Below are 21,866 nucleotides of genomic sequence, written 5' to 3' on the forward strand. Positions count from 1 at the left end.
CACTATATTTAATTCTTAACGATGTCTATATTTCTAAATTCATTTGGTTTATTAATCAAAAACATTTAATTATCTCTATTCATTTTTCCAAGTGATAAATATACGGCAAATTGCTCATAAATACCTAATAAACTCATATTTGCTTCCACTCCCCATGTCAGTATTAGTATGCTTCAAGTCCCTGACATCTTTCCTTGTGTGTTTTAAGTCCCTACTTGGTAACAAGTTACCATGATGTGCTCATATTTTTTTTAAAAACCGTAAATACCCTTATATGGGCAAGTTTAAAAAATGGAAATCTTTCCCACGAAACCCAAATTGGTCGGCTCTCATTACCCTCAACCCTTAAACACTCCGATCTTCCCATTGCCGATGAAAATTTTAGCAAAAAATTGTGGCAAAATCCTTTCAACGACTAAACAAGATTAAACTTTGCACCCAATTTCTCTTCGTTTTCTACAATCTCTCGTCTCTTTTGTCCTTTCACCCAATTTCTCTTCGTTTTCTGCAATCTCTCGTCCCTTTTGTCCTTTAACTTTCTGTGTAATGGAATTTGCTGGAGTTGGGTCATCATCGAATCTTGCGTTTCTTGGTACCTGCAAGTTCAATAACCAACTCTTTGTGATTTCGATTTTCAGCGGGTGTAGTTTGTTTGATATTTTTGCTAGTATTGGGAAAAAAACGAGGAGATTAATCCTGAATATATTACTCTGCGATACCTAGCTCCCCAACATAAGATGTACGTGACGTTGAACGATGATGATGATGTGCTTAATATGATCCATCTTCATATGTGTATGAAGCTTACACTGATTGAACTGTTGGCAGAGAAAAAAGAACAGATTGGAGGTGGAAAATATGTGGAGAGGTAGTATCATTATTTAGTTCTATTTTGTATGTTGTGTTATATTGGTATGTTTTATTTGTTCATATTGCACTTTTTTTTAGTGATAGTCCTGGAATATAAGAATACAGTGGTTTTGTGTTATGTATGTGTTCGACTAATTCAAGCAGTAGTCTATTTTGTGTCATTATTTCCATTTGAGTAATTTAATTGATGCAAAAATTTTCAGTATCTATTGTAGTACTATTGTTTTCCATTTAAAAACTTAGTTTTTACCTATTTATTACTGAATATATGGTTTATGATATTGGTAAGGGTTGAGGAAGATGACAGACATTCCAGTAGTGATAACGAGTTCGAAGATGCCCCCGCACAAAATTCCATTGACGCTTGGTTTCATTGCATCCGAGACGAGGGACAAATATTCAAGGATGCTGCAGAATGTAGGACCTATATTAAAAAGTATTTGATTGCTACCAGACGTTCATATTTCTATAAAAAAAAATGATCGAGAAAAGATTATCGCTATTTGTAGTGTAAAAAGTTGTAAATGGAGGATTTATGCTTCTCGACATAAAGCAGACAATCTATTTGGGATTAGAAAATGCAATTTACAACACTCGTGTGGGGAGGATAATTTACGTAGTAGAGGGCATCCTAGAGCTGATGCAGCTTGGGTTGCTAATGTATTGAAGGATAAATTGAGGGGAGAGCCTTCTTATCGTCCTTGTTCAATGATGAGGGATTTACATAGGGACTATGGAGTAGAGATAGGTTATCGCAAGGTGTGGAAGGGCAAGGAAATAGCGATGCATGATATTCACGGTTCAGAAAAGGGCTGCTACGATAGATTGAGATGGTATTGCCAAGCCGTTAGAGAAACAAATCCTGGTAGTGTTGCTGAATGTGAGATAGATCCGATAAACAATAAGTTTAAACGATTATTCATTTGTTTTAATGCTTGTGCAGTTGGTTTTGCTACTGGTTGTAGACCGTTGATATTTTTGGATGGCACTCACATAAAAAATAAATACAAAGGAAGTATGCTACTTGTTGTGACAAAGGATGCCAATGACGATCTTTTCACTTTAGCATATTCTGTAGTAGATGCGGAGAATGATTCTAATTGGGAATGGTTTTGTTATCATTTGAGATGTGTCATACTTACGCATCATACCATGGGATTCGACAGATTCACTTTTTTCTCAGACAGACATCCTGGGATTATCAAGGCTATCCAACTTTTGTTTCCGGGTAGTCGTCATGCGTATTGTTTGAGGCACTTGGTCGATAATTTTGTGAAGACGGTTAGTAATTAATTAATGTTTTCTGTGTGTATTATATGATTAAACAGTTATAATTTATGTACTGTTATTAGAACAAAATTTGTTACTTGTCTTTTTGTCATTACAGGTGTTGCGAAGTTATCCTCTACATAACAAAAAACATTGGTCGTCGGTATTCAAAAAAGCTGCTTATGCCCCATCACAACATGAGTTTTCACAGCACATAAATAATATCTTTGAGTCAATGCCACTTGCAATAGCATTTATTCAGAAGTCTAAGCCTAAAAGTTGGGCTAATGCTTTGTTTCGTGGAAATCATTGGGGTGTTATAAATAATAACATCGCTGAATGTTGGAATAATTGGGTTAAACCAGCTCGTTATCTCTCTGTTGTTTCTATGGTTGACCATATACGTGTGCAAATAATGAATATGATGCACCGACGACGCGAAGCAACATTAGGCATGGTAAAAGAATTAAGCCCAGCAAAGGAGAAGGCTGTTCTGAGCACATACATTGAATCTCGCACCTTGAGAGTGCACCGTTCATGTGGTTGGAAGTTTGAAGTAGTTGATTGTGATAAAACATGTGCTGTTGATTTGAATGAATTGACTTGTTCATGTAGACAGATCCATATGCTCCCTTGCAAACATGCTTGTGCTGCCATAGAATCGAAGTCAATGTCGGTATACGCCTTCTGTGATAAATTTTTCAAAACTGATATGTATCGTCAAACATACAAGGGCATTATTAATCCCATACCGACATTTGACATGTATGAGTTTAATGGCGATGAAGGATATGTAATCAATGCTCCTGATGTGCGTAGTCAGCCAGGGCGTAGAAAGACTCAAAGAATACCATCCCAAATTCAATCAAGTCTGTCAAAGTGTAGTCGTCGTCGTGTACGAGGACACAACCGAAGAAGCTGCAAAGAAGCTATAAACTAGCTTATTTTGTCTTTTTGGTTTTTTTGAATGGTGCTTGTAGAAATTTGTTCACTTTTCATTGACCATTTCCAATATCATTTTCATTTGTTATTTTCTTGAAGTTGATACAAATTTGCTCATTTCTACAGAAAAAAAAAACAACAGTGGATTCAATTTTGGACGTGCACAAGAGGAGACACACCCGTTCCAGAGGCAGCATTGGCAGTGTAGCCTTGAGTTGATTATTGTGTTTTTGCATACTGTTTGTGTTGAGTTGTCAGGTGTTATATAATTTGTTGAATCTGAATTCTGTTGTCACATTTCATGTGTTGTCTTTGTAATGTATACAATTTCTTGTTCAGTTTCAGAATGATGTTGTGCCACTGTTGTATGATCCAATATTATTTCTGAATTAATTTTCTTCCACTGGTGTATGTTGTTCTGGACACCTACTGGTACACAAGGTTGATTGTTTGTTGTCCATTTTTTGGTTTGTATTCATTGTGGCCGATTATATCACATGAGAAAAAAAATGTAGCACAAAATAGGCTGAATCTAGTATCATATATATATCAATATGGCACACATTTAGCAAAATTCTGGTACAAATATTTCATGAAGTTGGAATTTGGATGCTCCTATAATATTTGTATGTAATTGTGTTCGGGACATCTACTGGTACATGCAGTTGATGGTTTGTTGTCTATTTTCTGGTTTGTATTCATTGTGGCCGATTATATCACATGGGAAAAAAATATAGCACAAAATAGGCTGAATCTAGTATCATATATATATCAATATGGCACACAGTTGGCAAAATTCTGGTACAAATATTTCATGAAGTTGGAATTTGGATGCTCCTATAATATTTGTATGTAATTGTGTTCGGGACACCTACTGGTACATGCGGTTGATGGTTTGTTGTCCATTTTCTGGTTTGTATTCATTGTCACCGATTATATCACATGGGATAAAAAANCAAACATTATTGAAGCATGCAAAGCATAATAACACATTGTCCGTGATGACCATTTCACTTGGACATTAAAACAAACACAAGAGCTACCATGAGAAAACTTGCAATTAAAAAACATGTGCAACCGAAACAACGACAAATTCCTTCCATATTGTTGGCCATGTTGTCGTTCTTATCAGAGAGAACGTTATCATCATGTGGTGGCAAACCATGTGTCGCTGAAGAGGCAGATTTCGAGTAGCTGAACGTTGTTTTCATAGGTGTACTGATGTTGGATTTTGATGTATTTTCAAGTACTTGGCTGTGGTATTCCTCACACCAGTAAAACCGATTACGGTGTCGTAGCTCTCGAGGACAAATGTAGTAATACTTTCCCAGACGGGTAGCTCGTGGCCCAGCTTCTCGTAAATTCATTTTTCCATAGCCACATTGGTATCCGGGTGCATCCTTGAACTCCATTCAGCAACAATGGAGGTCGTGTCTTCTTACAGAAGAAAGAAAAGTGAAGTGAAGATAGTTGAGAAGAGAACCGAACCGAAAATTGATGCTGTGGTTTATGTTCTAAACTTTTCAGAGTCAAAATTCGTGAGTCAAAGTTGTGTACAGCTGTTGTGACGAGCAAAATAGTAGAATGAAGGTGATGTTTTTGTTTTTTTCTCTAGGGTGAATGTGTAATTAGGTCATTGTGAATGGTGCTCCATTTTTAAACTTTATTACTGGATAATAGTCACTGTAGTGCTTCATAAAGGAATTATTATCCCGTAATTCGAAAATTATGTACCTTTGTTTTACAAATATAGATAGATGTGGTGTACATTTAGGCATAGTTTGGTAAACATGATATGATAAACATGTGATATATAATATAAAGATAAGTCAAGGATAAATATGGATAGATATGGTGTAAACTTAGCCGACAATGCTTGCATGATTTATTTATATTTAACTAATTTTATATATTATATAATATGATAATTGAGCCTTTGATTTTTTGAGGTTAATCGAGTGATACTAATAATTTTATTGAGATTTATTATTAAAATTATTTATATAATTATCTCGAGCCCTTTATATAATTATCATATTATATAATATGATATAATAAAAAAATATTTATTTGATTTTAATTTCTACCTACTAGCAGAGATTTATAAAAATCATTATATAATTAGCATCTAGTGATACTAACATATCGAATCATGTTATATAAATATTGATTCATGTTATCTAACATTCACTAACAATAAACATATTGACTAACATTGATTAATGTTACTTAACATTGATTCATGTTACCTAACATTGATTAGTTATAAACATATGGAATCATGTTTCATATTAGGGATTCATGTTACACAATATTTTAGAAAGTGAGGACATGGGCGCACAACTAGTACATGGACGCATGGTCGTCGACGTGGTGCTCAATTTTAGGATAATGGTACCACGAATTGGTTACTGAGGTGCTCCTTAATAAACAAAGTGTACTGTATTTTTGTTTCTTTGCGCCAATATTTTAGAAAGTGAGGACATGGGCGCACAACTAGTACATGGACGCATGGTCATCGACGTGGTACTCAATTTTAGGACAATGGTAGCACGAATTGGTTAATGAGGTGCTCCTTAATAAACAAAGTGTATTTTATTTATGTTTCTTTGCACCAATATTTTAAAAAGTGAGGACATGGGCGCACAACTAGTACATGGTCGTCGACGTGGTACTCAATTTTAGGACAATGGTAGCACGAATTGGTTAATGTGGTGCTACTTAATAAACAAAGTGTATTTTATTTATGTTTCTTTGCACCAATATTTTAAAAAGTGAGGACATGGGCGCACAACTAGTACATGCACGCATGGTCGTCGACGTGGTGCTCAATTTTAGAACAATGGTACCACGAATTGGTTAATGAGGTGCTCCTTATTAAACAAAGTGTACTGTATTTCTGTTTCTTTGCGCCAATATTTTAGGATGTGAGGACATGCGCGCACAACTAGTATATGCACGCATGGTCGTCGACGTGGTCTTTAGATTACTAATTTTTCACCATCATATGTTTGTCAACAGTACAAAAAAAGCAACAACACAAAACCTCACATTAACACAAAAGGGAGCCCATGTTTAAACATCTTCTGTACTAAACAAATGTATTTTTCAATAGTCCATTACCATCAGAAATTATAGTGGCGGCAACACGGGCTCGATAAGTGTCCATCTTCACATCTTGTTCATATGCCCAAATTTCTTCAGTATCACAACAGAGACACTCTATCCACATGCATGTATAAACACCACAATCCAGAGATGTACCTTGTTGACGGCATCGTTGTCTCAAAACCTCATCACTGCCTATGGTGAATCCGGATATATGTGAGACACAACCACTCAAAAAACGTGCCTGCAATAAATAAAATTGATCGACACTGGAATCATTACTATTGTTGGAATATAATATTGTCACACTTACCATTACTTTAGCAGTCCCAACTGAAAATGGATCGTGAAGTGAATTGAAAAGTAGGAATTTCCCTTCAGATGCTTTGAAAACTAGCAAATACCAATGAAATCTGTCATTAATTGGAAAAATTATATACTTGCATCTTCTAAAAAGATCTTCGTTTAGTTCATTCAACTTCTCTCGCGTCGCGGATGTCAGCCTACCAATGAAATTTTTATACTCTGTCTTGCTTATACGTCTCCTTTTACCGTATTGTACCAAAGCTTCAAGCACTTCCTTCTACAAATTAAAAATATATATATATACTCATTCTCTATAATTCAATAAGCTGAACAAGAATTCAATTTCAATCGCACATGTACCAACGTGTCCATACAGTAAGTCTCAAATCCATAATCCATACTTTTCTTTTGCATTATTCTCATGTACACATTTATCATAATGCCACTGACGAGCTCACCAAACAAGAAGTCACAAAACACTGGTCCAGTCAAACAAATATGCTCATCCATCCAAATTGTAACACTACAGGAATAGAATACAAAATTCATTACAAACATTGACAAAAAAATATTATGAACAAAAAAAAATATCAAAGATATACATACTCCAATTCTTCACTATTCAGGAATTCTGTCAACAACTTCCTCTGTTCTACAGAAATTTCTTCACTCCCACAAAAATCGCTTCTACCTTTGAATTTCAACATGCAAGTCTTAAGAGGACTACTTCCCTCGTCAACATCTTGGACAGAATTTTCCTATGTTGCAATATATTTTTAATATAAGATGCAAAAAAGATTAGCAGTGGTATAAATAAGAAAATTGACATATTATTGAGATAAAAGTAACTATTCGGGGATTAAATTGTGCAACATTGATCGGCAAACCTTTTTTTTGGAACGCATCTTCCGTTTTGGTGTAGAGATGGGTGGAGTCACGAAACTCATGGGTTTTTTATTTTTCACACGATCATCCCTAGTCCTCACGGTATCTACAATTGAAGATTGAAAAAGGGTGATCTTCGGCACTTCTGAAGTACCAATGCCACTGCCAGCATCATTCTCATCATCGTCATCTGTTCCACTCCCGCTATTTCGACCAAACACATAATTGTTTTCACCAAATGAAGCGGTTACAAATTCAGGGCCTAATACTTTGTTGTTTTCTATCTCCAAATCAACATCAACATTATGCACCATCAAATTTGCTTTAGGTCCAATTGCAATATTATCAGCTGAAGGATTTCCAGAATCAATTCTTTTCACTTCGTTATGCTCTTTATTACCTGAATAATTCATAGAATCAGTTGCCCTTGGTTCATGGTTTTCTTTATGCAAATCAGCAACAACATTCTTCACCATTACGTCAACAGCATCATCAAAATTATGAGCTACATATTTTGCAGACTCAGCAGCCCGTTCTTTATCAAGCTGCCTAGCCTCCTCCCACTGTTGCTCAATAATCTCATCCAATGCTTTATCACTCTGCTCAACATCCTCCAACTTTAAATCACTAATCTCATCGTTCTTCTTAGAAACCAATAATCTTGTGGCTACATGTAAAATACTTTCTCGCTCTAGTTCAACACATTTCATTTTCAACTTTTTCAGTTCATCCTTTTGTTTTTTTAAAATTTTTACAAATTTTCTCACTTGAGATCTACCATTTTCCAGCTCAGTTGCATGTTTTATGTCCAACAACTCCCTCTCCTCAGAAAATGGTGCAATTGGTAGAACCTGTTCACCAGTACAAAAAAAAAATTTTGTAAGTTCATCCATCCATTATATTTACAAAGCGAGATTACTTAAAATGAACTCGGATGAAATAAGACCAACTTGGGTTGAATCTATGGAATTCAATAGTGATTCAGCTCCAACAAACTTCAATGGAATCTTGCTTTCCACCCATCGAAACAACCGAGGGAAAACATGTAAACCGGTGCACACTCCTAAGATTGGAACCCTCTCATATACCCACGCCTAAAACAAATAAGAAAATCGGAAAATTATTAAGAAAAATAAAATGTGTTTCATAAAAATAAAACACAATACTAACCATTAAACCAACAGTGCTTCCGTCTAAATAGGTTTTACTTCCGACGTCACGTAAACTTCGGCACAAAAATCGGAAGGCAGCATCTCCCCAAGCATACTCAGAAAAAGTCGAAAGGTCATCGAGATAAGGGAAAATAAAACCAGGGGTTGAATAATTACAAGTTATGAATATTATGCAGTTGAAAACAAACAAGATAAAAAAACGAACAAAATTATCAACTTCACTACTATCATCACTGGCAGCAAGCGAACTTAGTTTTTTAAAAATATATGCACGTCTGGCATTCGTCACTTTTCCTTCAAAATGACGAGACAAAAATTTGGAATGCACTTGCAGGTCCAAATCAACAGGTTGTCCAACATGACGCAGCCCGAGAATAAGAGAGAAATCCGCTGAAGTAAAAGGTATTGACAAATCTTCACCAACAACTAACGAGCACGAATCAAACTGAAATCTATTAAGAACATAATCAATTCTTGAACTACTTATCGCAAGGACAGGAATATCGATCCACTTCGCAAAAGGCGTATCTTTTATCCGCCCAATTTGTTGCTCACCTAAGACAGGTTTCAGTTTTCTCATCACGAATTTAAAGAAATGGGGGGAACAACGTGAAAGTAGCTTTGAACACAATTCATTTTCATCCTTCTGCTCATCACCAGATTCAACAAGTTCTTCTCAACAGCAAACTCTAAAGTAAAAAATGAGAACAAGATAGGGAATCTATCTCTGATGTATATCTATATTTATATATCAGAATGTGAATTTTTTTTTACAAAGAATCTAGGCTAAATATATACACAAATACAGAGAGTCGATCAACTATCAATCATATCACTATTACCATAAAAATAACGTGGTCATTGGGGATAATTGGTTCATAAAGTCATCACTTTTTAACATGATTTATAAACTTCATCTGTAATCTTCAGAAATAATGCAATATAATTAAATAACCAAGTTCAGAACAATATGAAAAAGAGAACCCTAGAAATTTGGGGATAAATGTGCCTAATCAATGGGAAAACAATTACAGCGCTCACTGTCCTAACAAGAACCAAAATTACGAAACAAAATAAAAGAAATATACAGACCTGATTTCCGCGTTCTCTGCTTTCTCTCTTTCACAACTTTCTTCACTATCTTCTTTTGTGGTGATTTACTCGTGCTTCTCTCCATTGGTTCTATACTCTTCTTCGGATTCTTGTACTCAAGTGTTTTACCCATTTTGTCTCTCTGTTGTTCGCTTTCTTTGCAAATGTTTTCCTTCGATTCACGGTGGTTTGAAGTAGATAGAGTTTGGGAGACGTTGGGATTTCTGAGGAGATGTCGGGAAGATATAAGAGGGAAGGAGAAAAATAAAATACAAAGGCTGTTTAAGGGTTTTCAAAAAATATCAAGGGCAAAAATGTAACTTCATGCGATTTAGGGATCTTAAACATATATTAAAATGGGTCAGGGAGTTTAAAACGATTTTTCCTGACACGGGGACTGGATAAACATTTTTGTTTGCTTTCGGGGATTTTTGAGGAGTTTGCCCATAAATATAATTTACTATCTAATATTGATTTTGATATTTCTATCAAAATTCTAACATTAAACGATAGATACATACAATTTTTTTTCATGGTTTTCAATAGGGTTATACGTCTTCCGAACTATATAAATACTCAAGATGTGTTTCATATGATCTTAGTCTAGATCATCTCTCCTCAGCGATAGATCGCAATTATTTTATCAATCAATTTATGGCCATAAAATTGAAAGCATAAAAAACAAGAGAACACAAATGAACGAAGAGGAATTTGAAAATAAAAATCAAAATGTCAAAACCATAGTTTCAATCAAGTTACGTGTATTCGTGACAGATAAGTAATCAAAACAAAACATGTTTTTCAATCCAAACATCAAACTAAGATTTTAGGAGAAATGAAGAATAAGAACAAGCTTGAAGATGTTTCTCCGTCCCCGGATGTCACCTTCTTCGTCTTCATACCAAGTGTCTTCTTGCTCCCAATTCTCTCGTATGACTCCTATCTCTTTCCCCACTTTGAATATTTCTGAATCTTTTTCAACATCCTCTCTAGGCGGATAGGGTTCAGCCCTATTAAACCTTACAAGTCCGCAACGTCCTTGTCATTCACGTCACGTAGCGTGGGTGTGTTGTAAAGGTAACGCGGGTGCTCTGCGTGTTCTATCCTGACAAGTGATTTTTCATCTCTGTAGCGCAGGTGTGCTTGCCTTTCTACCCTTTGTTCATGATTTTTCCGTCAACAGTGCAGGTGTGCTATAAAGGCAGTGCGGGTGTGCTTGCATTTCTGCCGAAGACCACAGAATTCGATTACTAGCGAATGCGCTTGATTTTCAGCAGAGTGCGCGCTGCTGACTGCCTCTAATCTTTCTTCCATGGCATCGTCTCCGTTGTTTCTCTCCATTTCATGCTCGTTGACCACAAAATGCATGTGTTGTCTTGACACCTGCAGTCGACACTAAACAACCACCAAAGCCCATAATTCTGCTCGGAAACAAACAATATGATATCGAATAAGACAAGAACACAAGTGCTCAAAGTGCACTTAACAATAAGTTATGAGCAACGTACCAATTATATAAGAGGAACAAAGCTTGGTCCTCCTAAGAATTCAGGAAAACCTAGTATCCAAAATTTTCACAAACATCACAATCCAAGCCCTTTACAGCAAATTAAAAAAGTTAATATAGCAATCAATACTATATTTCATTACAATACTATATTTCAAGTCACACCAAAGGAACCTAAATATGTTAAGCACATGGGATAGGGCCATGTAATTTAAGGTAAACGTGAAGATACAAAAAATAAAAAAAACTCATATAAGATATCTTGGCGACTTGCATACACATTATGATAAACTATAACAATCTTTTGAAACCAGCAGTACTTGGATACCTTCTTATTCTCGAGTACTAGCTCTTAGAGTTACCTGACGTACGTTCAAACCAACAACAAAAATTTTGGTGCGTCAATGCAATAGCAAATTAAACACAGTATCCTCAAATCATAAAGAATTGGTCCGACACATTGGAAGATATGACAGGTATACATAAAGCTCAATAAAAGAAATTAAAGATAATAAACTGATACCACTCCATCATCCATTCCCTGTAGCTAAAAATGTAAACTAGAGCTATAAATGGAGCATTCCAAGCATTTATCCATCGCCACATGGAAGATTTAAGTTCAGCTCTCATCAGTAACATTCCAAATAATCGAGACATGAATTCCCAAGTTACTCGAATTCAATGGAGGATTGATTAGACATGAGAAAATTTATATCCAAACTATATTCTAATAAATAATGTTTTAGCAGAAATATTTTAAGAGTGCAAAATTTGAACAGTGAAAAGGAATAGAAAATATCAGCAATGACATCCAGCATTGACATTCCAAGCTCTTTCAATTGAAATCCCTTAGTCTTTTCTTCAGCACGTCCATGGACTTTTTTCTGGCACTTTGCTTCGAGGCCCTGTTTGAAAGACTACCAAAAAGTCCATCAGGTGAATCCTTGTACTTCTCACAGATGGCAGCCACTTTTTTATAGTCAAGAGCGTTGTAATTCTTTACCCGTATCACGGGATTCATAAAGTTTTCAGGCTGACTACTCAATAGAAGGTTTATCAATTGTCTGGCTTCTACCAAGCAACTTCTAAAGCCCCCATCTTTGTATATTTCATGTACGCCAGTTGAGTGAAACCTTTCATCCGCGAAAGACTCCAAAGCCTTCAAATCATTGTTAATGCTCATGACTGCATTAACACTAAATCTCTTCACACTATCACTGAGAAAAGCTCCAACGATAGAGTTAGATATATGTTCAAAGGCACCACTACCAACTTTGTACAAAGCATCCCGAGGTAAAATTTGTTGAGCGGTGGACAAAACAGTGTCAAGATAAATGACAACCTCATTTATGTACTCATTCGCATGCTGAGATGCATCATCGGAAGTCCAGTTCACATTTTCAGAAAGTGCCATAAATTCATCTAATTTAGAGTTAACTAAACTCAGCAGAGAAAGATAAGCAGCATCCCTTGAGGTTCGAAAAACAACCTTGGCCGTTAAACTACCTTGCGGTCTATCGATTGATCTGCTGGGAATTCCACATTGTTGTGCAGCATGCTGGATAAAATAATCGCAAGCCCTCTCTAAAACAGCCATATTAGCAGCAATCCCCATTGCCTGAGACACACCAATGCTGCCACCATGAATTGTGTTGAGTATGATTTCATTTAACACGTCAATCAAGAGCTTGTCCAGGTATTTCCGCACAAAATCAAAATAGTTCATTTCCACACCATAAGACAAGTAATTGACAGAATCCTTAATAAATGAACGAACAACGCGGCAACATTCAGGCACCATGGAGGAGAAAGGAGCAATATATGGGAAGGCCGGCATTATGTCTGAGGTTTGAAGATGGAATAACAGAACATTTGCCTGGTAATCTGACTCCTTTTTCATCACCATCTGCTCATACGAGTCATTTGCAATGACATCAGTAATTTGTTGTCGGCACTCAGTTAAAAGAAGCTCGTGATACTTGTCACGACTACTGTTTAAAGTCTCAAGAATCTTGGTCACTTCATAACCATACTGCCTGAGGGTTGCACCGAAGAGGGTCACACAATCCTTTACCAGGAGGAGATGACTTGCAGTATCCATATGGGAAAACTGTTCTTCCAAGATTGATGTTACTTTAGCCACAGCAGTTTCCCACATTGTCTCAAGCTCTGTAGGTGAAAGTAACCCACCAGCAGTCCTTAAGACCCGGTCTTCAACAATAAAATAACCTGCAACAAGAGCCAAGAAGGTCCGATGGGATTCAAGGAACGGCTGGGTTGACGATATCTGTAAGTCTGAATTCAGCTGCAAAAACCGATTTTTGTGGTAATATTCACGAAATTGATCTTGGATGCCAAGACAATTGTGAATGTGATAAGCTCGATAAAGAGGTGTTAGATCAAATTTTAGAACAGAATTCTCATTAATTTCTTCGACATCGAGTGTATAGGTGAAATCTCCTAAACCCAAACAACTCTGCTCCTCTGCTTTTCTTTGACGAGCCAGCATGTCCTCTTCCCTTTGCCGAGCAGATGCAGCATATCCAATAGCAGTTTGTCCAATATCCTTTGCAGCGCTCCTAATTTGTACTAGCCATTCATTAACTTCACTGCATACCCTCTTCTCAATGTGCGTCTTTAGTAAGGGTATCCTCTTAGCTATAAGCGACTGCAGTGCCTTCACAGGAATGTTTTGCAAATATTTCTCAATCAGATCAACAGCTTTTAAAGCCGGATAAAATCGACCCTCAGAAACATGATAATTACACTTCACACAAAGATCCAACACTTGAACACAGCTCTTCGACATCTTAATGGCTTCGGTAACATTCTTCTTGACTGAATAAGATTCGAGAAGCTCTTCAAGTTTCATAAGGAGCGCGCTACCAACCTCTTGTAACCTAAAGTTATCACTCGCCAGCTCACTTTTTAGCTCTTCTGCATCAACCAAGACACCGCGTAGCTCGTCAACCGCAAGAATGAAATCTTCATAGTGAAGCTTGCAAAGCTCCTCAATCTCCACTTCTTTCTTTTTCACTACATGCTTAAGCTGATGCAAAAGCGCTTCAGGTTTTCCTGTCTCAAAAGAAAGCCTAACCATAGGTCCCAAATCCTCCCCATTACTGATCATAGTCGCAAGAACAGAGTCCTCGCCTGTATCACCATTCTCAGTCACGGTTCTCCTTTTAGTTTTTGCATTCATGGTTGATATATCAAATGGAAATTCCTGTAGAAAAAGTAACATAAAATTCATGATACTTTAACAATTCAGTACCTCCAAACACTCGTACACCTGGTGAGTTTGGTTCATAAAAAAAAAATCCAAAAGCATACCAAAGGCAGGAAATGAACTAGTACACTGAACAAATAATTCCGCTTATGTAAAGCAAAACACAATCATGGTTATATAATTGGAAAATTGTTTCCTTTCTATATATGATATCTAGACCAAAGGCAAAAAAGAAAATAAAAATAAAAAGAAAGAAAAGGAACAAATAGCCATAACCCATCACAGAAAGAAATTGCCTTTTCGGGAATTTTGCAACCCCATTATTAAGATCTATTCTTTCAAATCCTGACAAAATAAAAACCAAAATAGAAGCCAAAAAACAGAACACTGCAGGGTAACTGGACTTCATTCCATGAATTTATGTTTCACATTTCATCGTCGCAAAAGTTGCACACCAGACAACGAAGATATGGGTGAAAAATGAGAAACAAAAACAGAAACTACACCAAAAAAAAAAAGGTAGTAGAATGCAAAAGTTAGAGTTTAAAAAAAACACACGCGCACACAGAGAAATTACTCCATCTACCTGAAACAGAGAAGATCGACTCTGATCAGAGTCAAGAAATGAGCCCCAGAATTCTGATTTGTTAATTCGATCGAATGTGAGCCCAAAATTCCGTTTCCCCGGTTCCGAGCATTGATGAATCTTTCTGGGTTTCTTCTCTTTCTTCGCGTCCGAGGATTTGCTAATTCTTTTCGATGATTTTTATGATTAATTACTAGGTAAATAGCTGGAATTAATGAATTTCTTTGAATTGGATTTGTTTATTAATTATCTGTAAATTATATCATCATAATCAAAGCGGTCATCATATAAAATTATAAATCAATTGGGAAAGCGAGCAAACATTCCCACTTAAGCCAAAGAGAGTCCAATGCCCAATTTCACCATACGTTTTCTTTTCGAAATACTAAATTGTCTTTTAATATTCTTTTAATTCGTATTTTAATAACAAAATTTTCTTCGATAATGTTCATATTTAAATCAATAGCATATACAAAAGAAAATACGAAATTCGTGTAAGCGAAACGTAGAAATAACAAAATGTTTGAAACAAGCTCGTAAAAGTAAAGATGTACAATATGTGTATTATAAATGTAAAACAAAACCAAACCGAGGTCTGTAGCAAGTACAGTTTCCTTAAAACATATTTGTCCCCTCCGGTAAGTGCTTCGAGGATTTAACCGGACGTCTGTTTTTCAGGATACAATGGGCAGACCAGCAGTGATGTAGCACAGATCACTACGTTGACGAACAAAAGAGTATTTGAAATTTATCAACAGAACGTGAAGCAGGAGCAGTTTTCGAAGGAAGAAACAGGAGGCAGAAATGCAGGAGAAGTGGATGTTTGCTTGTGTGTATCATGGTCTTGGCATATCCTCTATTTATACATATAAGCTCATCGATACCACTTTATTTTTTCCTGTGTGAGACAAACCCCTATTTATACATATATATATATATATATATATATAGACACACACACACACAATCCATCCATCCCCACATGAATGGAAATTGAAAGTTATAAAAAAAAGCTTTTTTGATAAAGTTCAACAGTTGACTCTTACATAGGATGGGTAGGTATTACCCTTTGAACATTACCTTGTGAAAGCATAATAATTTACTGGTTGAAAGTAGACGTGATGTATTTGAACTGTACATCCGTTTGTGTGAATTAAGATATACTTCACACATGACTCTTCCTGATACTCTTCAGTTCTCATGATTTTGTTCGTTTTGACCATGAACTCATCACTAGTTCTGCAAAAGGGTCTAGGATTGAGCCTTGCAATTCCTTCGAAGCGGTCCCACTTCTCTCTTACATAGTTATTTTTATATTGTTTCTCATCAGAATCATTAAAAGTCGTAAGCTTATCCTCAACATTCACTGTTTCATAATAGGAATGGACTATAGATAACCCCCACAGTGATTCTCCAAATTAGTGCGATTAAGTTGTCCCATTGAACATAGTTCTTGGGATCTCCAATCAGCGTAGGTTGGGTTTTTTTTCGCACCAATTTATTCTATAGGCTTGAGACCCATTCACCTTGACAATTTCGCAACTAACTCTCTGTTCAATCTTTTGGTTAGCGGATCCACTACATTATCCTTTGACTTTATATAGTCAACAGATATAACTCCAACTGAGAGTAGTTGTCTAATATGTCTACGATGTATATGCTTAGAGTTACCATTATACATATTATTTTGTACCCTTCCAATTACAGATTGGCTATCACAATGTATGCATATAGCCGGCACATGTTTTTCCTATCCAGGAACATCTTCTAAAAATTGACGCAGCCATTCAGCCTCTTCAGCACACTTATCAAGAGCTATAAACTCAAATTTCATCATGGATCTAGCTATTACAGTCTGTTTATAAGATTTTCATGCAAATGTTGCACCTCATTAAGTGAATACAAATCCACTTGTAGATTTTGAGTCTTTCATATCAGATATCTAGTTTGCATCAATGTATCCTTCAATAATAGCAGGATATCTGGTATATTGAAACCCATGATCATGAGTGTACCTTAAGTATCTTATCAATCTGATAATTGCTTCCCAGTGTTCAACCCCCGGATTACTCGTGAATCTACTCAATTTTCTTACTGTATAGGCTATGTCTGGTCTTGTAGAACTCATTAAGTACATCAGACTACCAATTACTCGAGAATATTCTAACTGAGACGTACTCTCACCTCGATTCTTTGACTGGTATCTATCGGGGTTCTAGCCAATACAGAGTCATCCATATTAAATTTCTCAAAAATTTTGTCCACATAATGTGACTGACTTAGAACTAGTCTTTCTGAAGTTCTATGAATTTTAATTTCAAGGATCACATGAGTTTAGCTCAAATCTTTCATGTCAAATCTTGAATTTAATAACTTCTTGGTGGATTTAATCATCTTATAATTACTACCAATGACAAGCATGTCATCTACGTAAAGACATAAAATGACATATCTATTTTCAGTGTTCTTTATGTATACACATTTGTCATATTCACTGAATTTAAATACATTTTCTATCATGGCTTTATCAAATTTTTCGTGACATTGCTTTGATGCTTGTTTTAAGACATATAGAGACTTTATCAGTTTACAAACCTTATTTTCTTTCTCAGTCGCAGAAAATCCTTCAGGCTGTTCCATGTAAATTTCCTCTTCTAAATCTCCATTTAGAAAAAGTTGTCTTTACGTCCATTTGGTGTAATTCAAGATTTCGCAAAGCGGCAATCGCAAGTCTCACGTGAATAGAGATTATTCTCGTTACACGAGAATATGTGTCAAAGTAATCAAGTCATTCACGTTGATGGTAACTTTTGATTACCAATCTGGCTTTATAATTATCTATGGTTCCATCTGATTTCATTTTTGGTTTGAAAATCTATTTACAGCCTAGTGGTTTGCTTCTCGGAGGAAGATTAACTAATTCCCATGTATGGTTTTATAAAATGGATTCAATTTCGGAATTGATAGTCTTTTTCCATAGAGGTCCCTCAGATGAACTCATTGCTTCCTTGAAGCTTTGAGGTTCACTTTCCATCATGAAAGTGATGAAATCCGGACCAAAGGATTTCTCAGTCCTAGCTTTCTATAGACCCACTTTTTACCTATAATGGTTTTAGATACTGGTCTTGGAACTAAATTTTAGACATTGTTATGAGTAAACTGATTTAGCTCTTCTTGCATAGCATTTATCCAGTTAGGATCAACAAGAGCTTCATCAGTTTTCTTTGGTTCAATTTGAGAAACGAATGCTGAGTGAACAAATAAATTAAACATTTGATTTCTTGTTCTTACCGGATCAGATGGATTACCTATCACCAACTCTGGTGGATGTGATTTCTTTCATCTGTATTCAGCATTGGTCGGATCGATTTCAGCAATTGTTTCTGTTGATAACTGAACGTTTTCTTCAGTTTTAGTTGCTGCTGTTTCAGTTGGTATTTGAATATCATCGTTTTGCTCCACCAACTGATTATCAAGAACAATTTCTTGTTCAACTGATTGATTCACTACTTTTGGTTTTGGTGTTTGAAGAAGATTTCGATTGATATAAACTTATACTTCACTATCATCCTCCAAACTTATATCTGTAAAGCGGTCAACTAGCTCAACTGGATCAGTTGGCTTATCGGTTAGTCATGATTCATCAAATACAACATAAATCGATTCTTCTACATTTAAAGTTATTTATTAAAAACTCTATAAGCTTTACTAACTGATGAATAATCCAGAAATATTCTCTCTGCAGATTTAGTATCAAAGGTTTTTAAATAATTTTTGCCATTATTATGGATATAACATCTGCAGCCGAATATTCTGAAATAAGATATTACACTTTTATGTCCATGTCAGATCTCATATGAGGTTTTCAAATGATTTTTGTTAATCACTGATCTGTTCTGAGTGTAACATACAGTTTTTACTGCTTCTGCCCAAAATCTTTGATATATACCAGAATCAGCAAGCATTGTTCTAGTAGCTTCTTTAAGAGTTCGATTTCTTCTTTCAGCTACACCATTTTGCTGACGTGTTCTAGCTGTAGAGAACTCATGATTAATTCCAGTATTTTCTAAAAATTAAGAAAGATTTTGATTGACAAATTCAATCCCCGATCAGACCTTACTGTTAATTCCAACTGATTTTTCATTTAATAATATTTTGAAAAGTTTAATTAGTTTTGCAGCAGTTTGGTCTTTTGATTTAAGAAAGATTTTAATTGCTTACCCAAACTGACATGCTGAAAAAATTTTATGTTTTGAAAAATCTATTTTAGGCATATCATTTACAAGATCATAATTACTCAGATTAGCAACATACTTAAAATTTAAGTGGTTCATCCTTTTATGCCACAACCAGTTTTTAGAAGATTTTGAAGCTACAAAACATACTGGTGCATTAGGTTGATCAGTCCAAATTACTTTGTAAGTATTGCCACAACGATTGCAGTTATAATGATCTCATCAGTTGAGTTCTTAACTGTGCATGTGTGTTTATTAAACTGAATTGAAAAATTATTGTTGCATAACTGACTGATGCTAATCAAGTTATACTTCAAATTATCAACTAGTAAGACATCTTTAATAATAATGTTATTATGGATAAGCTTATCATTACCCATAGTTCTACCTTTGGAATTGTCTCCAAAACTGATGTTTGAATTTGTGTATTTGATCAGTTGAGATAGCAAATTTGCGTCTCCTGTCATATGTCGTGAGCATCCACTGTCCAAATACAAGATTGATTCTTTTGTTGTACCTGTCACCTGCAATCACACACAATAAATAATCTTGGTACCCACATCTATTTGGTTCTTAAACTGATTAGTCCTTTAAGAACCCAGACTTGGGTCGGTCTGACTGATTTTCCAGTTGCTGTGTTCCAAATGGTTTTTCTTGATTTGTATGTAACTGGTGAGTTGTGCAGGAGAAACAATATGAGTTTTAACCCTTTTCAACTGATTTTACTTCCGATATATATTCTTAGCTGGCTTACAGTTGTAATAATTGTAATAATCATTCCTAGAGTGTTGATTTTTGTAGCTGAGCCATTTATGTGACCAGCTTTTTGAATTAGTTGGACTCTCATGGCTATATCCAATTCCATATCATTTTTCCTTGTTCATATTTTAAGTCGGTTGAACAATATGTTTACTTGGTTCAAAGATTTCTTGTACCACTGTTGATTTCACAAAGCTAATGTATTTCTCTTTGTGCTCATTCAACTTTGGCAGTGTATCACTTGCATAGATTTCATCAATGCTATTGAAGCCCAAACCTGTTTTATCAGCAACTGATTTTTGCAAACTCTGTATTTCAGTCAGAGTGACTGATGAGTTGTTCCAAGCCTAAATCAGATCATTTTGTTTTGAAATTTCAGTCTTTAATTGCTGAATCAAGGATTGGTTTTCTGTCATTTCAGCTTTTTGCTTTGCGATCTTCTTTTTCAGACTCAACAATTCAACTGACTCATCAGTTGCAGTTTTGTTGTCTTTGGGATCAGTTTGCTCAGCTTTGTCATTCAAATGACAGAGCAAGTTTGTGATACTCATTAACCATGTCATGCAGTGTGGTAATAAGTTCTAAAGTCAGTAGAACTGAATTAAAATTTGTCATTAAGCGCTTAGCTTCTTGTTGACTCTAGTTTTGCATCATTTGCCATTAAGCACTTAACTTGTTCTTCGTCATCACTGGAGATGCTTGAGCTCTCAGGCTCTGACTCTTCACTGTCAGTCTCTGCCCATTTTGATTTGCTTTGTTCAGCTAGAAAGACTTCATGCTTCTTCTTGAATAATCTTTGTCATTCATATATCTTCTTTTGTATTCAACTAATTTCTTCTCTTTTTCAGTTGAATGCTTACTGTCCTTCTTTGGTTTTGGACAGTCAGCAATAAGTTTCCTTGCTTTCCACAGTTGAAGCAAGAGTTTGGTTCTTCCTTAGAATTGTTCTTCTGATAATGTCGTTGGAATGAACCTTGGTTTTTTCTCATGCATTTACCAAATTTATTCACAAATAATGACATAGCATCATTACTTAGCTTATCTACAGTTTTCTCAACTGAACTAGTTGGTTCCAGTTTGATAGCACTAATAGCAGTTGTGATTTGTGGAGTAGATGAATCTCCTTTTCTTGTCTGCAACTCAAACTCATAGGCTTTGAGATATGCAAACAAATACTGTAAATCAACCTTATTCAGGTCCTTTGACTCTCTCATAGACATGATCTTGACATCTCATTTCTTGGGAAGACCTCGAACCACATTCAGCGCAACTTCTTTGTTTGAATACACTTTTCCAAGTGCATTCAGTTCATTTATAATGTCGCTGACTCTTTCATAGTTCTCGTTCATGGACTCTCCAGTCTTCATTTTAATATTGTCAAACTTCTGAACAGCAACTGAGAGTTTATTTTCTCTTGTCTGCTCATTTCCGTCGTACAGCTGGATCAGTTTCTCCTAAATCTCTATCGATGTTCTACACATTTTTATTTTACTGAAAGTAATTTTATACAGTGTATTGTACATAATATCTTTGGTCACATTGTCTAAATTGACTTTTCTTTTATCTTCTGCTGTCCACTCTTCACGTGGTTTGTCGATGCGGGGTGGTGCACCATCAGTTATGGCAACAGCAGTATTTGCTTTCACTATTCTCATTGCTCCGTCAGTTATGACGTACCACATATCATCGTCTTGTGCAGCTAAGTGAGCCTGCACTCTTATCTTCCAATCATCAAAATCTTCTCTGGAGAACATTGGAATCTTATTGAAGGAAAACATGATATTCAGATATAAAGATGGAAATATTCAGAAACAAGATTCAATTACTCTGATACCACTTGTTAGGATCGGTTGGGTGTGATAAAGTGTTTAGAAGGGGGGTTGAATAAACACTTGACAATTTTCAC

The 21,866-nt window shown here is 35.7% G+C and overlaps 3 protein-coding genes across 3 annotated transcripts; 1 reads left to right on the top strand and 2 right to left on the bottom strand.

Moving 5' to 3' along the window:
* Positions 1 to 737: 737 nt before the first annotated feature.
* LOC140972274 (uncharacterized) lies at positions 738 to 3,079 on the top strand. The gene is made up of 5 exons (XM_073434725.1): positions 738 to 868; positions 1,160 to 1,287; positions 1,427 to 1,750; positions 1,814 to 2,151; positions 2,258 to 3,079. Exons 1-5 carry the CDS (start codon positions 738 to 740, stop codon positions 3,077 to 3,079), a joined length of 1,743 nt encoding a protein of 580 aa, XP_073290826.1.
* A 3,053-nt stretch (positions 3,080 to 6,132) lies between these two features.
* On the bottom strand, positions 6,133 to 7,671 carry LOC140958863 (uncharacterized). Its single transcript, XM_073416471.1, has 4 exons — positions 7,102 to 7,671; positions 6,850 to 7,018; positions 6,503 to 6,772; positions 6,133 to 6,433 (listed from the first exon to the last, which is right to left on the bottom strand). Exons 1-4 carry the CDS (start codon positions 7,200 to 7,202, stop codon positions 6,173 to 6,175), a joined length of 801 nt encoding a protein of 266 aa, XP_073272572.1. The 5' UTR covers positions 7,203 to 7,671; the 3' UTR covers positions 6,133 to 6,172.
* Positions 7,672 to 11,653: 3,982 nt separating this feature from the next.
* On the bottom strand, positions 11,654 to 15,394 carry LOC140982795 (exocyst complex component SEC15A). The gene is made up of 2 exons (XM_073449507.1): positions 14,967 to 15,394; positions 11,654 to 14,377 (listed from the first exon to the last, which is right to left on the bottom strand). Exon 2 carries the CDS (start codon positions 14,351 to 14,353, stop codon positions 11,987 to 11,989), a length of 2,367 nt encoding a protein of 788 aa, XP_073305608.1. The 5' UTR covers positions 14,354 to 14,377; positions 14,967 to 15,394; the 3' UTR covers positions 11,654 to 11,986.
* Between the last annotated feature and the right edge of the window lie 6,472 nt (positions 15,395 to 21,866).

Source organism: Primulina huaijiensis, chromosome 1 (genome assembly GCF_012295235.1).
Source record: "Primulina huaijiensis isolate GDHJ02 chromosome 1, ASM1229523v2, whole genome shotgun sequence".
Lineage (NCBI taxonomy): Eukaryota > Viridiplantae > Streptophyta > Magnoliopsida > Lamiales > Gesneriaceae > Primulina > Primulina huaijiensis.